Source organism: Arachis ipaensis, chromosome B01 (genome assembly GCF_000816755.2).
Source record: "Arachis ipaensis cultivar K30076 chromosome B01, Araip1.1, whole genome shotgun sequence".
NCBI classification, from domain to species: Eukaryota; Viridiplantae; Streptophyta; class Magnoliopsida; order Fabales; family Fabaceae; genus Arachis; species Arachis ipaensis.
Window position 1 is genome coordinate 16355401 of NC_029785.2, and position 20184 is coordinate 16375584.

Genomic DNA, 20184 nt, shown 5'->3' on the forward strand with positions numbered 1-20184 from the left:
TGTGGTTCCGTCATAGAGGTCCATATCGGGGCTTTTGAAGTTCCTTGAAACTTTTGCCCTCATTATCTCCTCGCTGAAAGGATCCTCCCCTCCTAGTGGTTCTTCTCGTTCGTCCCGGGAGTTCCGACCTTTGAGGGAGGATTCTAATTTTAAGAGTTTTCTTTCTAACTCTTTTCGTCGCTCCATCTCCTCTTTTAGGTTCTTTTCAGTTTCCTTTTATCGCTCCCGTTCCTGTTCTAACTGTTCGAGGCGACTGTGGACTAATCCCATGAGCTCAGTTGCATGGGAGGGTCCCTCTTTCTCTAATTCGCGCCCTTCTGAAGAATTCACCTTCGGATTTTTTATTCCGGAGGTACCTTCCCTGTGTTGGTCATTGGCTTCCTGGTGAAGGGTCAAGTCTGCATCATTGTTTCCGGTGTCCAGATTCTTTTGTTCAGAACCTGACTCCACATGACCCTCTTTAGGGGATCTCTCCGCCATCACTGGTTGATCTCTCGGGTCCCCGACAACGGCGCCAATGTTACGATGGGTAACCGGAGATTAGTGGGCTGGACAGCGTTGGTTGGCCCAAACGTATGAAGGAGAAGGATTTCAAGTGGATCTGCAACTCGGTGCCCTCCATCCGACCTGTGCGTGCGAAAGAATGGGGGTGGTACCTGCAAAGACACTCCAATGCTTAAGTCAGCAAGGGTGTGAGCAGGTCTAGAGAGTATTGGGGCTTAGAGATACCTGAGAAGTGTCAGTGTATTTATAGTGGTGAACCAATAACCACCGTTGGAGTAGTGCCACTTTTTTAGGGTGTTAACCGTCCCTTTATCTTAGGGAAGTTAAGATATGGCTTGTTGGAAGTGGTTAGAGAGATTCTAGGGGCAGTTATTCATTCAAATGAGTGCTTATCTGCCAGCTAACCCTCGTTCCCGACTTCTTTAGAGCAAGTCGTGGCGAGTACCGACTTCCTAAGATGAAGATTGGTACTGGGTGAGGCCCAACCCTTTGGATTAGGCCTTTCGCTTGGTTCTGGGCCTTTATTATTGGGTCAGGGTATGAACAGCTACCAAATCGAATGATCAACTAACCTAAATAAACCTTACCCAGCAAAGAATTAGATACATTTGCATACCATCATTGATTAGGTAATATGTGACAATATATGAGCACAATCCAGCACCATATATTAACACAAATGAAAAATTAACGCCATAGCTAACATGAATGAAAAAAAATAAAATCTTTGTTTATGTAGCATGCATGGCACACATGCATGTCAAGTACATCATTAAATTGACAAGCTCAAAAACAGAGGAGCAAGTCAATGACAAAATCCTTCAATTTAAGTCTAGCCAAAATAATTTGGTTATTGGATTAAAATTGGTGTTTGACCTTAGAATGGGTGCAGTGTGTGTATTTGCATATTGGTGGTGTCAGAAGATACTTTCAACATGCAGGGGTACGTGTTACTGCAACATATGGGGGGCGTGCTGAGTCAGCACATGGGTGGACGTGATTGCCACTTGGCGAAGTTTGGTTGCACGAAACTGTAACACATGGGGGGCGTGCTGAGTCATCACATGGGTGTGCGTGAATGCCACGTGGCAAAGTTTGATTGCACGAGACTGCAACACATGGGGGCATGCTGAGTCAGCAACACGGGGGTGGGCGTGCTGAGTACTTCATCTATATAAGGCAACGTCCGGTATCATTTTCATTACGAAGAAGAGTGTTCTTTGAGTGTGTTGCTAGTGTAATGGAGGGTACCGCAAACGTGATAGTGTATTGCAATGGTGAGATTATACGAAATACTCATGAGGGAGTGAGGTTTCTGTGTCAGAATTCGTTTTTGTTTGTGGTTCCATGCACCATGTCGTTTATGGAGCTTCAAAACGGTCTATGTCAAAGCATGGAGAACAGTATATTGAGAAGAGTGAGCAGTATATTGTATCGAAATTCGGTTATAGTTTTTGGTGGTCTAATACAGTTTGATATCATGCCGATCACTGATGAGGAGAGTATGCAAAATATGTTCCAGATTCATCGGCAAACTCAAATGCGACAGCCACAGATTGAACTGTATGTTGAGTTTGAAGACGTAGAGGCAGATGAGATTCAAAATGATTTAGATATAGAGGATGATAGAGCTGCAGTGTACGAAGGAATGAACAGTAACAGCGAAGAGGACTTCGAAGCCACTTATGAAGCTGGCGATGAAGACGAGGATGGTGATGTGGGAGTCGAAGCAGAAGTGGAGAATGTGGTGGTTCACCCCGCAGTCAGTCAACCGATGAACGTCCCACCTTTTATGCGTAATTTGGATCTTGACGCGATGAATGCACCGGAATTTCCAGAATATGCAAATATAGGTACGTGATGAGTGAATAATATGTTTTTGTAAATTTATATTTCGGATGGATCAATGAATGATGATTTTTGCTTTTTATAGGTGTTGCTGATCTTGAGGACGGAGAGTTCAGGATAGGAATGGAGTATAGTTCTAGAAAGTCTGTCGTCACAGCAATCAGAAGTTACACTATCTCTAGAGGAGTCGGCTACAATGTTTACGAGTCCGAACCATTGACGTTCTATGCAAAATACAAGACGTATGGGCGTGGGTGCGACTGGCTTATCCGAGCCAGTATGATAAGAAAAAAAGGTTGTTGGGAGATACGGAGATACAACGGCAGGCACACATGCACCATGGGAACGATTTCATAGGATCATTCCAAGTTAGACTCGGACACGGTTGTGGAGGCTATAATGCCATTGGTTGAGAGTGACCCGTCCATCAAAGTCAAATCTATAATTGCAGAAGTCCAGTCAAGGTTTAACTACACCATCAGTTACCAAAAGGCTTGGTTGGCAAAGCAGAAGTCCATAGCCAAAGTTTTCGGTGGTTGGGAGGATTCTTATCAAGCTTTGCTATGGTGGCTCTCGGTCATGACTCAGAAGATGCCTGGCTCAATAGTCCAAATAGAAACACGACCACTGTACAACGGGACTGAGGAGGCGGATGGTGTCAAAATACTTCACCACGTATTTTGGAGTTTCAATCCATGCATTAGGGCGTTCAAGCATTGCAAGCCTCTAGTTCAAGTTGATGGCACACATCTGTATGGAAAATAGAAAGGTACACTTCTAGTTGCTATTGCACAAGATGGGAACCAGAACATTGTGCATATCGCCTTTGCCCTGGTGGAGGGCGAGACAGCTGATGCGTGGCACTTCTTTCTAAGGAATCTACAAAGGCATGTTGTTAGAAAAGACGGTATTGGTATGATCTCAGATCGACATGAGTCAATCCGGGCAGCAGTAAATTTTTTCGGTGGTGATTGGCAACCTCCGAGAGCATGGTGGATATTTTGTATAAGGCACATCGGTAGCAACTTCTTAAGGGCATTCAAAGTACAGCACTTGCAAAAACTTGTTGTCAACATAGGGTATTCAAGGACAGTGGAGGAGTACAACATCAATTACAAGAGGTTGGAAGAGCGAGGCGAGGCATGGCATATGCCCGGTGGTGCGATGCCATTGGACTTAGACACTGGGTATTGGCATTTGATGAGGGTCATCGATGGGGCCATATAATGCAGGACTAAAATAGGAATTGTTACCTCATGGCAACTGGTATCTCAGCTGGTGGAAGGGACTGTCTGGGTACGAGCGCAATACACGGCAGTCGCTCCCATGCCCAAACAAACAACAAATTAAGAGGGCCATCCATCTCCTTAGTATCATACCGTGATGCATGACATAGTGCTCTGTAAAGATGCGCAAGACATGCTGACCCCCAACTATAAGTATGGATCCGCTCGAAATCACGAAGGAAGGGTAGATACTTCGTATGGGCATATGCGGTCGACTTATCTGTGAATAGGGTTGAACCCAACAAACAAAATATCTGGCATCTGACATATCTTTTAATAGACTCCTCGGTATCCAATGGCTCTGCGTCTCTAATAGTCCGAACCCAACCCAACCTAATATAAGATTTCGAAGAACTACTGAGAGCCGGTTGGTGACAGAATATCGCGATGCTCTGACTCTGTACAAAGTCGCTACTACTATCTGTCCATTCGCTCACAGGCTCTCCATCAATGGGTAAGCTAAATATATGAGTGACATCTTCAAGTGTCACAGTATCCTCACCCACCGGCAATACAAACAAATGAGTTTCTGGCCTCCACTTTTCCACCAAAGCAGCTAATAAGGGGTAAAATCCTCTTATCAACCCAATTCTAGAAACGTGATAGAATCCCGTTAAGCGTAAGTAATTTTCAACCATCGAATTTCACGTCATTGGCAGATCCAATTTACGAACCATCAAATTCCTGTTTGGCTGGTTCAACAAAAACATATTTATTCACTAAATATTAGTTTAAATAAATAAAAATTATTAAAAAATATTTATAATTATAAATTAATAATTTTTTTTATATAATTTTTTTTTCAAACAACCCTAACTCTAACATTCTTTTTTAGCCTCTCAACTTCTTCTATCACGATCAAATTGTGAAGCATTCAACAACAACACAAAAATACTTAACTCTTACATTTATCTTCACTCTCTCAACTTCTCCTCTCACAATGAACATATGAAGCATTTATGCATGAGAAATGATTTAGAAGCTCAATTTATAGAGGGACTTTGAACGTTGCTGATTACCGGAGTGGGGGGCTGTCCCCTGCATGCAGACCACCTGCAACACCCCCCGTGTTGCTCCAGACTCCTTGTAAAGGAGCGAAGACTCGACTGGACTGGCCAGATTCAGAGGCAACACGCCCTCCTGCGTGTTGGCAGGGTTGTGCCACACGTCCCTCTAACCCACTTCACCATGCCCACATATGTGTTTTCATTTCCTGACACGCCTCTGAGGCACTGCCAAACACGCTCCCACCGTGTTAAAACTGAATCCCAGTATTTGGAAATACACCTATATTCCCAATATTTGGCCAATATTACCACTGTAACTTCCATAAAAAAAAAAATTTTTATTAATTCTATCACCAAAAAAAAAAAAAAAAAAAAACTATATCTTATCATTTTCACCTGTTATTTACAAACCCATACGCCATCAACCAAGAAAATAACCTATCAGAGCATTAGCATTATTACTGTTGATTCAGAATCCATGACCTGTAGGCAGCTTCCTCAACTTCACGTTCTTTCCGCTGCTTATCATAATCTAAAACCACAAGTACCATCATTACGATTATCAATATAATAATCCTATGATCAACCCGAAAATACATACTAACAATAACAAAAAAACATACTTAAAACGAAATATTCTTTGATAACAAAAAAAGGGAAGAAAAACCATATATATATATAGCTGCTGTTGTTGTTGTAATACTTGTAGTTCTAATTATTAAATACTTCAACAAAGTAAAGCTATCAAGCACAAAGCCAAATTCAAACAATATATACATATACTTTGAAACCGATTCCAGGAGTGTACAAAATGTTATGTTCACAATATATATAATATATGTGCTAATGCCTAATGGATTACATATACATTAAAGACCCTCTTCTATTTCCTTTTTATATTTTTTTGTTTATATTTTTTGTTATTAATCTCCTATTCCTAAACTACACATCTGAAACATTCAATAGAGTTTTAATTGAACATAATCAATCAATATTCAATATAAGTGACATAACTTTTCATGAAAAGAACACCATCTAAAAATAGATAACTATATACTTATAGCAATCTTAACAAGTACAAACAAGCTCAATTCAAAGTGCAAATTTGCCAACAACCTTGACACATAAATAACACTTTAAGATTGAACTATTCCTATTTACGAGAAGATATCCCTCTCTATAGATTGTGACAAAACCAAAACAAAAGGTGGTTGCTTTGGAGTGAGCATAACGTTATCAAACATCAATTTGAAGCTACAACAGAATTACTAATTATCACAGCATTTATGGGTGTTCATGAATCGGATCCGATCCGCATATCTGCGGTATTTATCCGAATTCAATCCAAAAATTGCGGATATAGATCCAATCCGCAAGGTTATCGGATCAGATCAGATCCGATCCGCACACTAATAGGATAGGATCGCGGATTTTGTATAGATATCCGCATATCTGCGTTTCCGCAAAAATAAAGAAATAAATAAGTAAATATTCTTTTTATGTTTTATTTTAACTAATAATTATCATATATGTTGTATTATTTTAATTTATTATTTAAGAAAAGTATGTTTAATATTATTTTAAGAGTAAACATATTTAAAAGAATAAAAAAAATAAATTTTATTGATATTTTTTTTAATAAAAATAAGCTTTTAAAAATATTTTTGTATTTTGCGGATATATCCGATATCCGATATCCGATCCGATCCGCAAATGTGCGGATCGGATCCAAGCTAAAAAACTGCGGATATTAGATCTGATCCAATCCGATGATTTTAATGCGGATCGGATCGAAATTTTGGCTAAATTTCATAACATCAAATCAAACACTTCAAATCACAAGCTACAAAGGACAAACTTGACATCAAAACTGAGAGAAACAAAGAATATCAAAGCTTTGTCATTGTTAATCCTTCAAAGGTTCCTAACACTATTGTACATTGAGCATGTTAGAGAAAATATTTAAAAAAAAAAAAAAGAAAAAGAAACTACATAGTAAAAAGGAGTGAAACTTTAAAACATAAAAAAAAAAGAAGCCCCATCAAACTAACATTACCTCTATACAGAGTAACACCTAGGGGCCGCCAATGAGAGAATCATCAATGCACAAATTTTTTCCATTTTTTTTAAATCTTCCCAAATATCATTCCTCAGATTCATATCTTTGAATTCAAGTCACCCTTGCTTTTTCTCTTTCCAAAATCTGATGCACTTGCTAATCTCAGTCCCAACCCCAAATTTATAATGCAGCCACTAAAGAATTTAAAGCCTAAAAACCCACCAAATTAAAACGAATCGATGATTGATGATATGGAAAAAAACAAAATCTTTTTGTTTCAAGAATAATATATACATATAGTTTGCACTGTTTTCTTGATGATACTATGCATTAAACGCAACTATGCCCCACCAAGAAACGATTGTTAACATTATAGAATTTACAACTAAAACACAGCTATTAATTCAGATAAATGCAGTTTAATCTTTAATAGCACCCCAGGCATTATTAAAGCAATAGATGATTGTTTTTGGCAATAGAAGGAATGCTCGGCAGAAAAAGGAACTTGTGAAAGTGAACTAAAATGGCCGCATCTAATAAAAATTCCAGGTACATAGTAGTATCATCACTCTAAAGCATAAAAATAGCCTGCTTCCAACTAAATCCGATGTGTCTATGATTGAAACCATAGAACCAACAATTTCTAAGTGGAGTACAAGGGTCTGCTCTGTCTAGCATTCATTTAAAAGCAGCAGACAAAACCAAATGAAGCACATATACAGATATACTCGGCTATGATTCATGGTGGATGTTACAACACTACCGTAATGTTTGGAGTTTTGAAATTCCTTTATATTATTGATGGTTTAGGGTATTATTGATGGTTTTGAAATTCCTTTATTGATGGTTTAGGGTATTTGAAATTCCGCTTTTTAATTTACATATTGGTGCATGGATGGTGTAGAACTCTGGTACGGGGTGGGAAGTGCTTCACAAAAATGTAGTGTCACGGGTGAACAACTCGGACCCTCCGAGTTCCAAGCACAACACGCACGGTCCGAGAGGCGTGGATTTCGTTCACTGAAGCTTGCAACTCGGACCCTCCGAGATCGATGCAGCACACGGACCGTCCGATTACCTCTCCATCCATCGCACGGTCCGAGTTCCTCACCAAGTTGACACGCGTCGCGCTCATACTTAACCTCGAACGGTGGCCCTGAAACCCAACAAAGACCCCTCAACACCCTCTCTCACCATCCGATTACCATTTACTCTCTCACATTTCACTCTCAACTTCAGTCACCTTCTTCATCCTTTCTCTGGCTGCTTTGCATGGTGGAGGGGCTTTAATCATGCCAAAAAAATATAAAGCTAAAGATGTTGATCGATCTGAGTTGTACATTATTCATTATCTCAATGATCCTGATTATGTAAATTTTTTTTAAATTTTTTTAAATTTTATAAATTTAGTATGTTTATATTTATTAATATTGTAAATTTAATTATTATGGCTGTTGTGAAAAATGCAATCAAAGAAAATAAATAGAATGATTACTGTAATAGAAAAAGAGAAGTAAACAGAGTGGTTTTAGTAGAGAATGTAATTTTTGTTTAAATTTTTAATTAATTTTTAGTATAATTATGCGTGAGGAATGTTAATCATTTTTAAATATTTTTTTAAAAAATTAACTATAACTGTTATTGATGAAGTTGATGTTAATGTTATTGTTATTGTGAGATAGTGTTATTGTTGAATGATTAGTAGGATTATTGTAGGCATGTTAGCTTTTTTGTTATGAGAATATTTAAATTTTTTTAATTGTAATAATTATTATTAGCAACTAGCAAGTTACTTATTGTTATCGTTGTTAGAATATGAATGATGGCATATCTTGATTAGGAATATTTTTTTATTGTTGAGAAAAAAATGTTTAACAAATAAGTCATTAATATTAGATATTATTGTAGATGTTGTAATATGGTTGAGAATTTTGATTAGGAATATATGTATTAGTAATGATTTTTATTTGCAGTTATGAATAATTTTAAGGATTAATTAAATAATTTTAGAAGTTAGAATAATTAGTTATATAAGGATTCAGTAAAATGATTGATGATAGTAAGGTAGTAATTGTTTTTTATGTGACTAGTAATTTGTTAATTTTTTTTTGTAGAAATCAAGAATGTTGACATGTAAGCACCCAGTTCCTCCGGATCGGTACAACGATAGGGTGGAGGAGCATTTACGAATTACCGGTTTCTATCATGTATCTCAGATTGGGATAGTGCAGTGTCAGAAAGTATTGGTAAATGCTCTAATTGAACGTTGGCACCCTGACACACATACGTTTCACCTTTCCATTGGTGAATGTTCCGTTACTCTTGAAGATGTGGCTCTAATTCTTGGTCTTCCCACAGATGGTCTTCCAGTTAAAGGGATGACAATGAGTAGTTTTGAAGCTATGGAGGCGGAGTGTTTGCTTCAATTTGGCGTTACACCGCGTAAGGAGCACTGTAGATCTAGCTGCATAAAACTCACCTGACTGCGGAATCTAAAAGAGAATTTAGAATTGAACGATGAAATCAGTATACAAAGGTATGTGAGGTGCCACATTATGTTGCTGATTGGGACGATCTTGTTTGGGGATAAGTCTGGGGCAGGCGTGCACTGGAAGTTTTTACCCTTGCTTCGTGATTTTGTCAATATTGGACAGTATAGCTGGGGTTCGGCATGTCTATCACACCTTTACAGGGCGTTATGCAGGGCATCTCGCTATAACTGTAAGGAAATAGATGGTCCACTGACACTTCTGCTCGGTTGGGTTTGGATCCGATTGTCATATCTATCACCGCTTCCTAGAGAACCCCGCAGCTTTCCACTAGCAAATAGTTATCGCCTTGATATGCAGGCATAGTCTCAAAATGGACAACAGCAGATGGCTCCTTGTGACACATAGCCTCAAACCATATAGGCAACGCCTCATAAGAGGCTTCCCAACCTCCAAATATTTTTTCTACTGCCCTTTGCTTAGCCAACCATGCTTTCTGGTAGCTCACGGTGTAGTTGAACTTCGATTGCACTTCTGCTATAACCGATTTTACCTTTAAGGAGGGGTCAGCCTCAACCAGTGGCTTTATTGCTTCTGCAATTGTGATAGAATCCAGCTTCAAATGATCCTGTGAAATGGTGGCTCTGGTACAGGTGTGGCTACCATTATACCTCCTTATAACCCAACAGTACTTCCTGCTAATCAAGCTAACCCTGATAAGCCAATCACACCCTGACACATACTGTGTACACTTGGCATAAAATGTCAACGGCTCAGACTCATACACCCGGTAGTCTACGCTTCGTCGTATCGTATACTCTTTTACCGCCTTAATAACAGCTTCTCTGGAACTGAACTCCATACCAATGGCAAACTCACCATCTGCGACAATAGGAACTTCTGCTGCGACAACCACCATTAGAAAAAATTTCATTAATACACAGGTATTTCAAAACCGATTCTAAAGGTAAATCAAATTTCACTGCATCCAGTATGCTATAACTCTAGACTTTGCAACATGTTATTATATCACTCTAAATAAAATAAGAACATAAGCAGCAAATGTAAAAACTAGAGCGGACCGACCGATTCGACCGGCAAACCAAACAAACCAGACCGGTCCGGTCCATTTCATGGAGTTTGAACCGTACAACGGATGAAACCTGTGCAAATAATAATGTCCACAAACTCACGCATTTTGTAATAACCATACTATAGAGAATTTAAATATTATTTTCTAATAAATACTAGTAGCATATAGCAGTTAAAAAAATAAATTTTCTATTAGTGGTAAATATTGTAATAACCCGGTTCGATCCTGACCACCACTACATTCAACGCATGATTAATTAATGGTAAATAAAAAGTAAATTATTCATAACTCAATAGATGGTCCACTGACACTTCTGCTCGGTTGGGTTTGGATCCGATTGTCATATCTATCACCGCTTCCTAGAGAACCCCGCAGCTTTCCACTAGCAAATAGTTATCGCCTTGATATGCAGGCATAGTCTCAAAATGGACAACAGCAGATGGCTCCTTGTGACACATAGCCTCAAACCATATAGGCAACGCCTCATAAGAGGCTTCCCAACCTCCAAATATTTTTTCTACTGCCCTTTGCTTAGCCAACCATGCTTTCTGGTAGCTCACGGTGTAGTTGAACTTCGATTGCACTTCTGCTATAACCGATTTTACCTTTAAGGAGGGGTCAGCCTCAACCAGTGGCTTTATTGCTTCTGCAATTGTGATAGAATCCAGCTTCAAATGATCCTGTGAAATGGTGGCTCTGGTACAGGTGTGGCTACCATTATACCTCCTTATAACCCAACAGTACTTCCTGCTAATCAAGCTAACCCTGATAAGCCAATCACACCCTGACACATACTGTGTACACTTGGCATAAAATGTCAACGGCTCAGACTCATACACCCGGTAGTCTACGCTTCGTCGTATCGTATACTCTTTTACCGCCTTAATAACAGCTTCTCTGGAACTGAACTCCATACCAACGGCAAATTCACCATCTGCGACAATAGGAACTTCTGCTGCGACAGCTACCATTGGAAAAAATTTCATTAATACACACGTATTTCAAAACCGATTCTAAAGGTAAATCAAATTTCACTGCATCCAGTATGCTATAACTCCAGACTTTGCAACATGTTATTATGTCACTCTAAACAAAATAAGAACATAAGTAGCAAATGTAAAAAATAGAGCGGATCGGCCGGTTCAACCAGCAAACCAAACAAACCGGACCAATTCGGTTCGGTTCACGGAGTTTGAACCGTACAACGGGTCGAACCTGTGCAAATAATAATGTCCACAAACTCACACATTTTGTCATAACCATATTATAGAGAATTTAAATATTATTTTCTAATAAATACTAGTAGCATATAACAGTTAAAAAAGTAAATTTTCTATTAGTGGTAAATATTGTAATAACTCGGTTCTATCCTGACAACAACTACATTTAACGCATGACTAATTAATGGTAAATAAAAGGTAAATTATTCATAACTCAATCAATGTCTAACTAAAAAAATTCTAATACCACGATTACTTTACCTGCAGTCATATATTCCGGATATTCCGAAACATGCATAGCTTCCAAGTCCAACACTCGCATGAATGATGGCTCCTCAAACGGCACTTCGTTTGCGAGTGTATTTGCTACTTCTGTCACATCTGGGGCCATGGTTCCGTCACCTTAATCTTCATCTCCATCTGGACCAATAAATTCGTAGTTGCTTTCGAACTCTTCTTCACTATCACTATTATAATCTTCCCGTAGAATATTCCGGTCAGCCTCAGATTATTCAAACTCAACATACAACTCGATGAACGAGATCTGAGACCGATTTTCAATATACATTGAAAACATCTCCTGCATGCTCGCTTCGTCCGTCACATATTTGGTTTGATACTGGATGAATCCACCAAACACCGGTACGGAATATCTGTATAGGATACAGGATATCTTTCTTGCCCGCTCAGAATTTATCTTTTCACAGATTACACCTTTGAGTTCTTCAAATGAGATAATAAAAGGAATAACAAGATCTAATGGGTTTTCACAAATAAATTTTACTCCTTCACTCGTTTGTAACAAAATCTGACCAAAATAGTATATTTTTAGCAATACTTTGTCACTCATTTTTTTCACTCAACAAAAAATAAGCATAAACTTATCCTTAGCAATTAGACTTTCAAAATCAAAACTGAAAAACCCAAATAGAAGAAGAGAGGAAGCAGCCGTTCAACAAGGAAGAAGACGGAACTAAGCTCTCACCAGTTCACTTCACTCTTTTATATCAGCATGCTTAACGAACTCGCATCCTTCGACTAGGTTAAACTGAACCAAAAAAAAAAAAGGTATACAAACTCGGACCATCCGAGTTCCTCCTAGCCCTTCCACAAACCGGAGGGTCCAAGTTCATTGTGCCTCAAAATTATAATTACCCAAAATCGTAGGGTCCGAGTTCTTTGATTTCTTTAGCTACTAAAGAAATCGTAGGGTACGATTTCAGTTACCCAAAATTTTTTCCCTCCAATACAAATCGGACCGTGCGATTTGTTATTCAAAAATTAAATCCAAAGAACTCGCACGGTCCGAGTTCCTCAATATCACATTGACAACAAAACTGTCCCACATATTTGTCCAGTCCCCCATAACTCCATATCGACGCATAGCACACACATGGCCTCCATTTCCATAAAATTGAGCCTTGAAATTCCTTTATATTATTGGATGTTACAACACTATATTATTATAGTTATTTGATGGCTACAAATCACAAAAGTTGTTGTACCCCTAGCACTCCTCTTATCAATATTATAATGTGTTGGCACAGTATTTTAACAGGTATTCTATTAATAGAGCTTTTATTATATATTGATAACGTCATTAAACAATTAATACCAACAAATTATATTTTTTTAAAAAGTTAATATTTAAAAAATTAACACTAACTTAAAATTATACTTTTAAATAAAAACCATAAAATAATCATAGAATATCAATCTTCCATCTTTGTTTCTGGTTTCTGGTTTCTTGTGGTTTCTGGTTTTTTATTTCTTGTGGTTTCATGTGGTTTCTGGTTTTTTTGTTGTTCTGATGATGATGATGATGATGATGACGATGACCATGATGATAATGGTGGTGGTGGTGGTGGTGGGTTCTTGTTCATCCTGTACTTCTTTTTTTAAATTTTTTAATTTATGTTGTTAATTTTGGATCTGAAATTATAGTTAATGATTGATGAATTGTTTAATTTAAAATTTTTGTTGATTTGATTTTGATTGTTGCTGTTGGTGTTGCTGGATTGTTGGTGGTTATGGTGTAGCTATGGTGATGATGATGATAATGCAGAGGGTTGATGATAATACAGAGGGTAGTGGTGAAGGGGGAGAAATTTTTTAATTTTTGTATAAGGGTAAAATTGTCCGAAAAATTTTATTTATGGACAAAAGGACGATTTTATAACGTTTTGTAACGTTGGGGATGATTTTAATAACAAAAAAGGGTGGGGACGATTTTGATTTTCACCCCAGACCTTAGGGACGATTTCAGTACTTAACCCGATTTTAAAATTGGCTCAATGTTATCCTGCCGTTAGGGATCTGTTAATAGAATTGACGATGAGAAACGATTTTGAAACATTAAGGATGTAAATAGGACGAAAACATTGGAGACAATAGAAATAAATTTTAATTTTATCCTTCAATAATATCAATTTTTTACTGTACATAGTTATTCAATTAATTTTTAATCACATTTAACTAAATTACACTTAATTACATTACTTTCATTCTAAATAAAATAATTTTTTATAATTTTACTTTTAAAGATTTTTACTCTTAAACGTTAAAGAATTTCGATACGTGAAAGAGAAAAGGTACAATTTATACTTTATTGTATATATATATCATTTTTTTTTCTTTTTCGCAAGTTTATGTACTAGTCATTTTATAAAAATTTCATAGTGGGTAAAAATTTTTAAGAGTAAAATTATTAAAAAATATATGTATCTTGTTTACCGTTATATCTCGTTTACATTGTAAACGAGTTATACACGTGTCGCGTCTACCTGTCTTCGTGTAAACGAGATACATGCAAAATGATCGTGAACAAGATAAGAGGGGTATTTATTTCGGTAAATATTTTTTAAATTATTTATTTTGGTAATTATTACATTTATTTAATTTATAAAAATAAAAAATTTGAAGATAAATCGTTCATTTTAAATAATAGAAAAGATCGAACACGTTAACACGTCTACTGAGGAAGCACATGAGTACATAGTTAAACTACCCACTATTAACATGGTTATTTTTTTTTTCTAACTAGTAAAACTATTGCTTCTTCCACTCATTTACCTCCACGTGTTGATCGTTTTTTACTAGGATTTATACTAAATCAATTCAAATAATATTTCAAATTTTTAACTGAGATATAATTTTTAACGGACAGAATTTTTAAATTTTTATGTACTCTCTTTGAGTATTAATTTTTAAATTTAAATTATATATATTTTAAATTTTGTTTAAATATTAAATGGTCATGCAACAAATGAGAGTACATATTTAAGTTAGTTGTACAAAGTTTGTTACAAAGTTTAGTCTAATTTAAATTATTAATATTTTTTATTATTTTTAAAAATTATATTTAATTATTAATAAATACATATATCTCGTTTACACTATAAACGAGATAATTTTTTATGTGTAAACAAGATATATAAAAATTGAAAAAATACACATATTTCGTTACACTGTAAACGAGATAAATAAACGTGATATAAATTCGTAAATACGCTACAAATTATTTATTTTGGTAATTAAAATAATTAAATTATTTATTTAAAAAATTCTAAATATTATGAGATAAATTATAATATCAAATAAATAATTAAAATAAATAAAAATAAAAATTATTAATTAATTAGAATTTATAAACTAATTTAATAATTTTAATAACTTATATACAAATAGAATATATTAAATTTTCAATAGTAAGTCATCAAAATAAAAAATTCAATAATAATCATAATTGCCATTTTATTAAAAAAATATATTTTAAAAATTATAATTAATGTGTTTGTAATTTAAAAAAAATACATTAATTACTAAATGGTTTTATCAATATACATGAAAAGTTTTATTAATAGAATTTCTTAAAATATTACACCAACGTACATTATAATGTTAATAGTGTAAAGGAGTTTCAAAACTCCAAACAATACAAGAGTATAGAATCGGTCCAAAGTGTTTGAAGTGGCCTTAATAATTTCTTTTCATACGTTTTCCAACTAATGACAATGTGATTTTACAGTTCGTAGTACTTACAGAAAAAGGCCGGAGGATAATTCATGAATCAAGTATTTAAAAGGTGGTGACTGCGTCTACATATCATATTACTTTGAGAAAACAGAAATATATTCAATTATTTAAATTGATGCCCAAATTGAGATTATGTGATTTTTGGAGTTCGTTATAAATAAAAATATAAAAACAAAAAGCATGAGAAATTCAAGCACACGGAAATAAATTCTTAACAATTCACATATGGATCCAACTAATGCCGGAGTCATATTAAGCAAAGCTACCAAATCGTATGATCAACTAGCTTAAATAGGTAAGAATTAGATACATTTGCATACCATCATTAATTACGTAATATGTGACAATATATGAGCACAAACCAGCATCATATATTAACACAAATGAAAAATTAGAAAAGTACAGGTAACCAACAACATTTTTGAACAATATGTGAACAATATAAATTAATAGGATTAAAAGAGTAAATTAATCTTAAATTTAATTAGTAGTATTAAATTAGGATGTAGTATATTTTTATTTGATTAGTGGTTGTTCATGTTGTTTAAGATGGTCATTGTTTACCTAGCAGTCATGAAAAATTAATGCCATACCTAACATGAATGAAAAAAATAAACTCTTTGTTTATGTAGCATGCATGGCACACATGCATGTCAAGTAGATCATTAGATGGACAAGCTCAAAAACAGAGGAGCAAGTCAATGGCAAAATCCTTCAATTTAAGTCTATCACCAAAAGGAAAAAGAAAAGAAAACTATCATCTTATCATTTCCACCCTACTATTTACAAAACCATATGCCATCAACCAAGAAAGTAATCTGTCAGAGCATTATCAGAATCCATGACCAGTAGGCAGCTTCCCTCAACTTCACGCTCGCTGTTTATAATAATCTAAACCCAGAACTACCATCATTATGATTATCAATATAATAACCCTATAATCAACCCGAAAATACATACTAACAATAACAAAAAAAAACATACTTAGAACGAAATATTCTTTGATCATCGGAAAAAAAAGGGAAGAAAAATCATATATATAGTTGCAAAAATGAGACAAGATCATCAAGAAGGGCCGACACTCTTACTGTCTTCACTCTCTGACAGTTGTTGTAGTTGCTGCTGCTCCTGTGGTTGTTGTTGTTGTAATACTTGCAGTTCTAGTTGTTGTTGTTGTAATAGTTGTAGTTCTAGTTGTTGTTATTGTTGCAATACTTGAAGTTGCTGTTGTTGTTGAAATACTTGTAGCTCTAGCTGTTTTTGTTGTTGTTGGGTCAACGGTAGTGCTTGCTGCTATGATGGGAGCAGCAACTGGCCCCAAGAGGGTAATATTTTGTGTTTGGTTGCTGTGTTTGATTTTTTTGTCAAAAATAATCACATTGAGTGAAGATCACCAATATGGGCACATGGGTATTCATAAAAAGATGAACTGTACGAATGATTGAAGCCAAAATTGGGATTTTTTACTATTTTATTAATAATTGTATAATTGGGATCAAACAGAATTAAATGGGTTATGCAAAAAATTGGTAACTAAAATTGAAATTGATTTTGAAATAAGAAGTAGTGATGAAAGGGAAACAGTAATATTTTTTTTTTGGTGACTGAAATAAAGAAAAACAAAAAAACAAAACAAAGAACTGCTTAAATAGAGGGACAGTCCCGTTTAAGACTACTCTTAAACTCCTCCCAAGGTGAAAGAAGCTCCACATGCGAAAGTTGTAACTTCATCGCCATCTTTGCCATAGTATCTACCACCGTGTTTGCATCTCTCATAATCAAACGAAAGTCAACACGCCAATTCCAATGCATGATATCTCTTATTTTGAGCACCAGTGGATCAATAAACCCAAAACCATCTTGAGTAATATAAAAAAATATAATTGCAGAGGTAAAATTGGAACGGAAAAGAAAATGAAGTAAAATTCAATTGAGAAAAGTAATACCAGAAAAACAATGTTACATAGCTAGAGTTCCTGTCCGAATTTAAAGTGCTAGAAAGATGCAACAAAAATTTAGGATTTTATATTTTTATAGACCACCTACTTAACGGGTTGATTTTGGGCAAATAAAAAAGGATGCATAGCATTTTTTCATAACAGTATATGTGGCATTAGCATTAGTAAATTCAAGTTGATACATTAGCATTTAGCAAAGCAAATATTCTAAAGAAGGAATAGGTAGTCTAATGTTACAATTCCTTCAACTGACGTTTCCATAGAAGATAAAATTCTTGCTTTATTACTGTCTTAAGCTTTAACAATAAAGTTCCAAGATCGATCCCTATTGCAGGACCCTTATGTTTTTTTTGCCATCCTTCAATTTTCTGTCAAAAGCAGTGTATAAATGAAGTATGAATATGAATAGCTTCTGAAATAGGTGCAGTAACAGATTGTTAAACTGATTTATTTTTTTTTTTACTTTCCAATTGTCATGACAGGTTTATTGTCTTAGTTGGCTAGGAATATTTCAATAACAGATTAAATATGCAAATATTTTCTTGTGTTTTACATCAGGCCTCATTAGTTTTGATAATAAAATTTGAATATTCTCAATCCAAATCCGTATCATGGCTTGTAATTAAAAGCCAGACGTAATGGATAATTCGATCTGGATATAGTGATTAGCACTTGCTGGATGAAACAGCATTATGTGGTTTATTTATATAGGTGGTGTACTCTATCAATGCTTATGCTAATTTGTTTAAGGCTATTTCTTCTTGTATTTTGTTTCTCATTTCTACATTTTATAAATTGGTGTCCTTTCTTGTCTGTGTATATTCTAGGCCAAAATTGTTTGTCTTTTGTCTAAAAAAGATTGGTTTTTGTTCCTTATATTCTTCCTCCTTGCTATGGAATGAGAAAACTTGGACACTATCAGTGTTGCCTTGCTCTTTATTTTGATATTCTATTCTATGAAGATTTATGTTCTGTTCTGTGAAAGAAAATGCATAGAAATTTAGTTGTTAACCCTTTTGAAAATTGAAACCTCTTGTATTCTCTGCTTTTTCTACTTAAGTTTAGTTTTCCAATGCATAGTTTATGGATTAAATTAATGTCAGGAGCCTCAGAGTTTGATGTTGTCAATGTGATTCTTGAGGAGGGACCAATCATCCTACATATTTTTAGTATATTCTATCACTTGGTTTCACATGTTAGTAAATTCCATGTGAAAAGAAGCTTTCATGAAGGCATATAAGGCCATGGACAAAGAGCTAGGTCTCATCCGAATCTGGATTGTTTCTGTAGTGGGAGAACGGCTGTAACCATAGTGAAGTAGGTAACAACTCAATGAGCAGTGCATTCAATTGCTGCATATACTTCATTGCTTCTTTTCACTGACATTTCTATGTTGTTCACTTTCCAGGGATCAATTCTGTTCATGAGCAACATAGGAGATTCCCGAGCAATCATGGGATCCAATGACAGCAATGACTCCATGGTGACAATTCAGTTGACAATTGATTTGAAACCTGATTTGCCAAGTTAGTTTTCTCATCATTGTTCATCCTTTCTCAGTTCAGTCTATGTTTTTGCTTTGAGATAGCTTATCTGAATTTTTTACAGGGGAAGCTGAAAGAATCAAAAGGTGCAAGGGCAGGGTATTTGCTTTGCAAGATGAACCAGAAGTTCCAAGGGTGTGGTTACCTTTTGATGATGCACCTAGATTAGCAATGGCTAGAGCATTTGGCGATTTTTGTTTGAAGGATTACGGTGTCATTTCTATACCAGAATTTTCTCACCGCTTCTTACAGACAAAGACGAGTTCATTGTTCTTGCCTCTGATGGAGTAATACTTTCGAAAATATATTTGCTTTTATTTGTTCTTGTGGTCTCAGTTGCCACAGTAATGTTACAATTATCGCTAAAGTCTCTCAGCATAGAGCATTTGCAGCATTTTCTGTTTCCTAGATGCATAATTTTTTCTTGTTTTGTTGTTTTGGTCCATGTGAAAGTCATCAAATCAAAGTAACTTAGTTTAAGCTATGTATAACTTGCTGTAGGAAAATTTTGCTATGCATAATAGTTCTACCCATGTAAGCAAGAAAAGCATGTCATTCTCATCTATGTGTATGTTTACTTTTGTAAGTGAATAGACATGTGATATGGTGAATTTGAATCCAACACTTGAAAAATTTTAACTAGTTCCTGTGTTTCTTTTTAGGCTACTTATGCTTAATATCCATCTTGGTATTTTGTGCAGGTCTGGGATGTGTTAAGCAATGAAGAGGTGGTTGAGACAGTATCCACGGCACCAACTCGAGCATCAGCAGCAAGGGTTCTGGTGGATTCTGCGGCCCGAGAGTGGAAACTCAAGTATCCCACGTTAAATATTTATTGGTTTGATGAGAACATTTCATTGTAATACCTTTGTCAAAACAGGGAATTCAAGGAGGAAAATCTTTCAGTGGTTTTGATGCTCTTTTATTTAGTTAAGTGTAAAAAACTAGGCTCAAGTTATGTCACTAAACGAATGAATTCACCAACAGCATAATGCTATTCTTGTGTTTTTTTTTTTTTTAAATGAAATGCTGCATGGCACTGTTTTACACAAAACTGAATATTAATATGAACTTAATATTGGATTAATCATCTAGGTACATTGAAAGCTTCACTAAATTTTAGATGTTCAAATAACAGTAC

At 35.5% G+C, this 20184-nt stretch overlaps 1 protein-coding gene and 1 pseudogene across 1 annotated transcript; both read left to right on the plus strand.

Moving 5' to 3' along the window:
- LOC107647288 lies at positions 1631–3579 on the plus strand. The gene is made up of 4 exons (XM_016351383.1): positions 1631–2357; positions 2438–2629; positions 2726–3027; positions 3118–3579. The coding sequence occupies exons 1-4, from the start codon at positions 1631–1633 to the stop codon at positions 3577–3579; spliced, it is 1683 nt and encodes a 560-aa protein (XP_016206869.1).
- Positions 16593–19972, plus strand: LOC107647297 (annotated as a pseudogene).